Genomic DNA, 8,913 nt, shown 5'->3' with positions numbered 1-8,913 from the left:
GGAAGGAAGGAAGGAAGGAAGGAAGGAAGGAAGGAAGGAAGGAAAGATTGCATCAGCAGAGAGGTTGTAAAGAATTGGAGGACTTGCAGCCTTCCTTTCCGAGAACTCACATCTATTCTCTCCATTTCAGGGAGGATTAAAAGCAGTTGTGTGGACAGATACATTTCAGATGGTTGTCATGATTGTGGGATTTTTAACGGTTCTCATTCAAGGATCAGCTTATGCTGGAGGATTACACAATGTCATAGAACAATCAACAAATGGATCTCGACTAAATATATTTGAGTATGTCCAATACTAGTTTTTCATGTTTTATAAAGATTTAGCTGTATAACCTCAGCTAACTAAAATAATATTTGGGCATCAAAGGAACATCTTTGTTCACTCAATTCTCTCTGCCTCATAGCTTTGATGTAGATCCTCTCAGGCGGCACACTTTTTGGACAATCTCGGTGGGAGGAACTTTTACATGGCTCGGGATCTATGGAGTTAATCAGTCTACCATACAGCGATGCATCTCTTGCAAAACAGAAAAACATGCAAAACTGTAAGTTATAAATAAACATTTCAGTTTTCTTAGCCTTTATTGGATACTTATTATATGCTTCCGTGTGTGTGTGTGTGTGTGTGTGTGTGTGTGTCAGAGAGAAATGGAAAGTTTTATTTAACCCTCTAAGCAATTTTTTGAGGCAGGCATTACTACTCCCATCTCAGCAAGGAAGTGGGTTTGAACTTCCGTCTCTCTGCCTTTGCTCTCCTCTACACCATTTGCTGCCTGCACTTACTGAGAACTCACTAAGTGAAATTAGGTGCCCTGGGTGGCAATGCAGAGGTAAATAGCATGTTTTGCCTCCTCAGAGTTTCTGTGATGAGATAGCCCTTATGAGTGACTTGATTCAGCCTGTGGTCTCAATCAATTCAGCTTCTATTTTTCTTTGATGGGTATATCCTTAAATTTTCCAAGGAGAGGTTTAAAAGAAGGAAAGCCAAGGTAATGAGGTAAGTCACAGCGGGGCTTTTGCCAACCCAACTCCCGCCGAGCCGGCAGTCACCAGTCTTGCCAGGCATGCTCGCCCTGACAGACCCCAGCAGGGGCACAGCTTGGGAAGCCTCTTCCAAGCCCTGCAAGCATCCCATGCTCTAGAACAGGGATTGAAGGAAGTTCTGTATTATTCTGCAGACCTGGCAGAAATAAGCTAGACATGCATCTAAAATGGACATTTTATCCTCATTGTTCTGTCCAAATTTCCAGCATCCCCAGATTTGTCAGGATGTCCTTAACTTTTCTTTGAGTGAGAAACAGCCACTGTGAATATTTCCCCAACTGATTTTAAAATACTTTCAATGCATAGGCTGAATAGAAGATAACATTGCTGGGACATGGTTCACTATTTTGTAACTTGAATTCCAAAAGAGACTATATTTCTTATATATTTCACACACTCACAGAAGGAAGAATTGAAGGCATTATCTAGTATTCCATTAATTTGCTGATAACATATTCATATCCTATTACAATAAATAATGTTAACAAACCCTCCATACAAGATCATCACTTTATCAAATAGCTGAATTACTGGAAATGTATTTAAGATCAAGTGTGACTTTGATCTCACAATTCCTTTAAAATTAAAGTTCATTTAGGGGTACTTGGCTGGCTCAGTTGGTAGAACACGTAACTCTTGATCTTGGGGTTGCAAGTTCAGGTTCCACATTGGGTGTAGAGCTTACTTCACAAAAATAAATAGATAAAATTAAAATTCATTTAAAATTCTGCTCTAAAATAGAGTTGATATATCTCTAAAAGGATCTTTTGGTGAAATAAATAATAATTCTCTGCTACATCTAGATTGTTTTTAATCTTATGTATTTGTGTTATATTATTTTTTCTTGTGAACATGTCTAATTTCCCCCATTACAACAATAATAGTGTGTACTCCCAAGTGTGTGCTTGTGTTTGTGTATCTTTAAGACTCATTTAGCGAGTTAGTTTAAATCAAGCAAAAGTTGATACAATTACATTCATAATAGTTGCTTGGGGTTTGGAATTTATTGCATGACTATTTAATGGGTATGAGAACTGTCAGAAAAGGAGAGATATTCATGGAGAAAAAAATGTACACACTTTCCTAAGCATTTAGGATTGCAACTTCTGCTTCCACCCATCCCCACTTCTGTGGAAGGACCAAAGCTATGATAGGAATTTTGTGAGAATAAGGAAAGATGGAAAAATAAAAATTCTCTTTAGAAAAGACTTCCCTGAGAGAATCCAAATTGGTTTAGTTACTACAGTTCAGGAAAGAGAAATCAGTCAAAATGGCCAGTCCAGTTGAAGTGCATGCAGGTGGAAGGAAGCCTGCAGTGGGGATGTGTCATTTGTCACCCAGCTGAAGCCTCAAGGTCACTATGGGGGGCAACAGGAGGCCACTCGGAGCCAGCTGCCAGTTTGCTCTCACCTAGGAGGCTGTGCAGGATGTTGATTAAATGCTCTACTTCCGTTCAATTATCTGAGAGCTTGGTGTCATTAAAACATTCCATCAGAGTTTAAGGAAAGCTCTGCTACTTGGGGAAAATACATCCTGAAACATACATAGGTGAAAATAGATCCATAACGTTCATACTGAATGTGCCCATGGGTTAAAACCAGGAGCGACTCATTATATGTGCATATTTCATGGCCAGGAATGCGGATTACTTACTCACGAATTACTCACATCACTGATTGATGTTAAGCTTTATTGACCTTCCTCACACCTGGAAATAATATCACACACCATGTGATTTTAGATGTGCTCCCTGGAAGCTGACTTCACCTCCTCTTGTTTCTAGTTTATCTTTAAAGATTGCTGATCATAAAAGGTGCCATGAGGGTAATAGGGGCTGATGCATGTTCTCTAGTCCCTTCCCATCTCCATCCCATCTCCTGGCTAAGACGAGCACACCCACACAAGTCACTTTTGTTCTATTCCTACTGCCTTAGTTTATTTTCCTCATTTACATCTAAAATCATTGTATTCATTTATTTCATTTCAGTGATGATCTGTTTCTAATCCCAGAATTTAACCTCCATGAGGGTGGGTTCTGTGTTGCTCACTGCCTTACCCTGGGGCCTAGAAGAGCTGGTATATAGAGATGCCTGATAAATATTTTTTTAATGAATCAATGAAGTGGCTTAAGTTACAAGATTCCGTAAAGAATCAAAGTCCATTTCTAATGAAAAACAAATTCACAACACAAGGACTTTAACATTCAGTACAATTTTGCCATTGGTTTCTCATTTCCCATAGTTGACTGGTGAAGCTTAAAATTGTTTTGGGTAATGTATGAATGTATGGCTATATAACCTACATCTCTTTTTACAGAATGTAACTCATTCATTCCTCATACTAGTCCCATAATAGAAGTAGAGCAGGTGTGTTAACACTCTTTTTACAGATGATATAACTGCCTCAGAATGTCATATGACTTGTCTAACATCAGATGGTTGAGAATAAAGTCTTCTGATTCACGGCCCAAGGTTCTTTTAAAAAAAATAAATGATATGAGGAGTATAATCATATTGTACTGAATTTCTACCATTCATTCATTCAATTATTTATTACCAAAAATAATTTCAAGTCTGCTAAGTGCCAGCACAATTCTATAGCACTGTGTTTGTTTGAGTGGGGGAAACTAATAATAAGCAAATGAATATATTATACACTTTTAGATAATGATAAGTGCTGTAAAGATGTAAAACAGTATAAGAAGTAGAAAGAGCAGAGACGCAGTTTCAGAAAAAGATGGTCAGGGAGGGCTCTCTAGGAGGTGGCCTAAGTAAAGGTTTGAATAAAGTTGCCCAGAAGGGAGGATAGCAAGAGTACAATCAAGGCAGTTAATAGGTATTGACCACCTCATATATTAATTGTATTCCCAAAAGGCTATCTTTAAATCAACCCCTCTAAACAAAAACAAGCCAATACAACTCCACAAGAAACATTGTTAGAAAACTCTAAAGGAAGTAACTTCTAGGATAAGTCCCTTTTCTAATGTAAATAGTATGAAATAGAAGCTTCCAAACGAGAGAATAATTTAACCAGATTTGCTGCATAAATGAGTAGTTTGGCTCAAGGGTTTTCTGAAAGCTAGGTACACCTGTACAGTATGGTTTTTCGGAGGCTTTGAAATTAATGTGTGTCCTTACATTTAAATGTGGATGGATCTGATTCCCTTCGAACAATGACTTGATCCAAGAAAATTCCCACTGTTGCTCTCTTGGCCCTTTGAAACTCTCCAGAATGCGGCTGTTTATAAAATTCCAGCCCACTTTCTAGTCTTCCCTGAGATTAAGAAAACTAGTGGGGCGCCTGGGTGGTGTAGTCGGTTAAGCGTCTGGCTCTTGATTTCAACTCAGGTCATGATGTCAAGGTTGTTGAGATGAGCCCCATGTTGAGCTCTGTGCTGGGCGTGGAGACTGCTTGGGATTCTCTCCCTTCCTTTTATTCTGCCTCCCGCCCGCACTGTCTCTAAGTAAATAAATAAAATCTTTTTAAAAAAAACCCCGAAAACTAGTAATATTTTGACTTTCAAAAACCAACAATGAATACAAAATAACCATAGGAGACTGCCAAAGCACTCAAACTGGAATTAAGTGTATCTCTGTGTTGTACAAATAAAAAGAATTGCTCCCCAGAATATGGGTAAAATGACCTTAGGTTTTGCATACTTTCTGTTATCTTTTTAAAAAAAAACCCTCAACTTTAAATTTCATCTAAATCAGTCTCCAAAGTGATTATTTCCAAAATGTGTCTACTTCTACATTTATCTCATTATCCCTTTGGAAGAAAAGGTGTTAAAATGTAAGTTCACTTTTTGACAGTTTTATGAATTGAGTGGGGGGAAAATCACTGTAAGTTATATAATATGAGTGATCGGTATGTGAAATTTCATCCACCACACATTGAGATTTTGCAGAAAAACTCCTAATTTCAAAAGAAAAGCCATCAAAAATCTACCTCATTCAAATTTTGTCACCAGTCTAAAAGTGTAACGTTCCCAAACAAACAAAAATTGCAAAAGTATAAAGTGTAGTGATTCTTGAAGGCTGTGGAATTTTATTTTATAGCAAAAATCCCCCAAAATTTTTACCATGGATTTTGGGTGATGTCTTTATCATACTGTGATATGGTGTAGAGGCTACCAATAGATCTTTGTGTTTTTTTCTAGAGCCTTGTATTTTAACTTGTTGGGTCTCTGGATCATTCTGGTGTGTGCTGTCTTCTCTGGCTTAATCATGTACTCCCACTTCAGAGATTGTGACCCTTGGACTTCTGGCATTATCTCAGCACCAGACCAGGTATGTGTTCGCTTGGGACCAGTGGGGAAATGGCTGAGATGAATGAGTTCATAATGAGTATTATGGTTTCTGGCCATGAATGAGTAATATGGGTTCTTCCTTTTTTTCCACCTGGATCTCAAGCCACTTCCTAAGCCCAAGAGAGTTGATTTCTTTCTTCTCCTCTTGGGTGGTATCACCACACACCAGGTTTTAAAATGGTGGAGTGACACGTAAAAAGGTATCTCACCTTGTCCATGAAGATAAGGCCAGGGGCCAGGGGTCAGGGCAAGGCTGGGGAGAGTGGAAGTTGGGCTTGAACCCATGGCTTGGTTGTCAATGCAGACTTTCAATTCTTTTTTTCTGTATGTCTCAAGGTTGATTAAAGATGTTTTATTCTCAAATTGAAGAAAATTACCTTTAATTCTATATAGCTTCTGCTCATGGCTTCTCATCATAGCTTAAACACCATCACCCCAATATACTACATTAAAAAATGAAAGGGGGAAATCGGAGGGGGAGATGAACCATGAGAGACTATGGACTCTGAGAAACAAACTGAGGGTTCTATAGGGGAGGGGGTGGGGGGATGGGTTAGCCTGGTGATGGGTATTAAAGAGGGCACGTTCTGCATGGAGCACTGGGTGTTATATGCAAACAATGACTCATGGAACACTACATCAAAAACTAATGATGTAATGTATGGTGATTAACATAACATAATAAAATAAAATTTTTTTTAAAAAGTGCTTTCAAAAACTCCATTTATGGAGGATGTGTTCAAGAGGAACCATCACTCTCTCCCCGCTCTATATTCCACTGTCCCCTCTATCCCAGGGGGGCTCCTCTCTCACAAATCTGACTACAAGGTAGACCCATAATACCTAGATTCCCTGAAGATGAGTTTTAAGCATTTGTTGTTAGGATTTAACTGCTAACATTAAGGGTAGACAGGCAAGAAAATGGCATATATTGCAAACATAGGAGAAATAAAACAAGTTCCTGAACCTTCTAAAGTCCATCCAACCCTTTTCCCTAATATCAGCTGCCCTTGCCCACCCCCCACCTCCCCTCCAGCTGGAGCTGGACCTCAGGTCCATGAAATCGGATTAATCATAACCTCAACTGCCAGCATGTAACAACCTGAGTCTTCGCAAACTCCTCTATTATTTTATTTTTTTGTCTTTTTTTCCCACCTCCTTTTGCTAGAAAGTGATGTTTTCACATTTCAGACTCTGCTGCTAAGGCCACTAATCCTATCTTGTTTTACCTCCTTCAGCTGATGCCATACTTCGTCATGGAGATATTTTCCACGATGCCAGGACTGCCTGGACTCTTCGTGGCTTGTGCCTTCAGCGGAACTCTGAGGTTAGTATATCGACAACTCTCCGCTCTGACGATGTGGAGGTTGATGACAGTGGTGATGGCAAGGCCAGTGAGGTGACAAGGGTGACGGTGGTCATAATCACCACTACTTACTGCGTACTTACTGTGTGTCAGCTGCCCTGATGAATGCTTTGTTGTATGAGATGGAAACTTGTGAAACTTCATGAAGTAGTTTGGATTTGAAGATCAATAGGAAGGTATTAGAAGTGTTAACCTTAAAAATAAAAACCACCAATGATCTTACCAGCAAAAAATGGGTTTATTGGGGAATAAAAGAGAATTGCAATAAGGGACAAGTAAGTTGAGGCAAAACCATAGGTGAGTGTGAGGAACAAAGGAGAGGTCTGTCTTTTTGAGGAGAAAAGGAGTAAGTTGGGAAGGCTGTTATGAACTAAAAGACCAATTGGAGTAAACCGGGAGTTCAAAGCATGGTGGCTTTTCATTGGCTGAGTGGTTGCTGGGGGGAAAGAGGTGCTTTCCCTCTGGCTGGGATAGAGTAGTATCCAAGTACAAGGTCAAGCCTGTGTAAGGTCTAGTCCCTCTCTTCCTGATGGGTCTGCAGTAGAAGTGGTAAGGCATGATTTTGTGGTAGGGCATGATTTTGTGAGGAGAAAAAGAGTAAATGGCTCTTAGATTTTACCATTAAATGTGATATCAAGTTTTAATTTGAAAGATACTATTTACATTTAAGAATACTTATTTAAGGGGCACCAGGGTGGCTCAGTCAGTTAAGGGTCCCACTCTTGGTTTGGGCTCAGGTTGTGATCTAAAGGTCCTGAGATGGAGCCCTGTGTTGGGCTGTGCACTTAGTACAGAGTCTGCTTGAGATTCTCTCTCTCTCTCTCCTGCTCCTCCTGCTTGTGCTCCCACTCTCTCTCTCTAAAATAAATAAATAAATCTTAAAAAAAGAATATCATTTAAGTTAATAAATTGTAAAAAAGAACAAAATGCATATACTTATTCTACTTTTAGGAAAGTTTTTATTGGAGATATTGAATTTTATTAAATTTTTGGCATTTTTGAAGTGTTTTTTTTTTAACTTTTGGCATATTAATATGTTGACATATATCCAAATTAGCAATATCCTTGAATTCATATAATGACTTGAACTTGCTTCTGGTGTAATTCTGATTTAGTTTACTACTGAATTATTTTTGCTAATATTCTTTTTAGGATTTTGCTTCAGTAACACAAAGTGTTATTATTCCGTGGTGTTGAGATTAAGATCTCAGGGAAACTTGGGACAGAAAAAATGAGCACCAGAGGATCAGTCACAAAGAAGGGTGGCACTCTAGCTTTTATTTTGTCCCTCTCTATAGAGCTTTACTTATTTATCTTTTTCTCTTACTCTAAGGCTGAGTCTCTCCAGATTAAAGAACATGTAGTTGTCAACAGATAATTCCCCCATAAGAGAATGGATGGCTCTTTTGGTCTCAAGCCCAAAACTTCTAAGAGAGGGACACAGTGGACACTCCATGCTATAGAGAGATTCCTTCTGCTACAACCTTAAGTCAGATGTTGAGTTGAGAAAGGAAAAGACAGGAATAGGGATACAATAAATAGATAGTGGTTGAGGGATAGGAAAAATTAAAAAGAAAGATTTCTATCATCTTAAAGAAGCTTTAGAATCTGAGAAATTGGCATATGGATAATATACCTGATTACAAAGGCAACGCAGGAGAGGTTCTATATGGGCCAAATTCAGCGTTTTGCTTCCTCTCTCTCAAAGGATTTGAGAGTCAACCCTAATGTTTGAGACTTTCAGATGATGTATTTTGAGACAAAACTGTTGGGAATGTGGACTCTTTTTATTTGGACACCTACTTTCCTTATTTGACTTTCATGGAGCTGCAGATAGAAGGGGAGTCTGGCAAGAAACACGCACCATGCATTGATTCTCAGGAAAAAGGGAATGTATCTCAAAGTACTTACAGTTTCAATTCCCTAGAAATGGGTTTTAGGAAATTTCTACTTGCTGTATCTGCCTCTTAGGAAAGGAACTTTTAATTTTGCATGTGATGGACCTGGAACTATTCCAACTAAAGTAAGCTACAGCTAAAATTAATGGTACCATTATCCCGCATTACAGAAAAAAGAAAAAGTTTGAATTTTCTCCCATGCTGTTGGCACAGCTCTAGCTTGTCTTCAGATGAGGACTGGAGGATAATAAAACAATTAGCTACTGAATATCAGCGGAAAATTTACAAACAGAT

At 38.7% G+C, this 8,913-nt stretch overlaps 1 protein-coding gene across 1 annotated transcript in view; it reads left to right on the top strand.

The window, feature by feature from the left end:
- Positions 1-8,913, top strand: part of SLC5A12 (solute carrier family 5 member 12) — a 45,258-nt gene that overhangs the window by 14,714 nt on the left and 21,631 nt on the right. Inside the window, exons 5-8 of the mRNA XM_035012298.1 lie at positions 131-285; positions 407-547; positions 5,206-5,335; positions 6,594-6,682. Coding sequence (XP_034868189.1) covers positions 131-285; positions 407-547; positions 5,206-5,335; positions 6,594-6,682 — 515 coding nt within the window. The remainder of the gene's footprint in view (positions 1-130; positions 286-406; positions 548-5,205; positions 5,336-6,593; positions 6,683-8,913) is intronic.

This window comes from Mirounga leonina, unplaced genomic scaffold (genome assembly GCF_011800145.1).
Source record: "Mirounga leonina isolate KUSES-001 unplaced genomic scaffold, KU_Mleo_1.0 Mir_166, whole genome shotgun sequence".
Taxonomy (NCBI): Eukaryota; Metazoa; Chordata; class Mammalia; order Carnivora; family Phocidae; genus Mirounga; species Mirounga leonina.
Note: the sequence above shows the minus strand (reverse complement) of the source record. Positions and strands in the feature narration are given on the sequence as shown.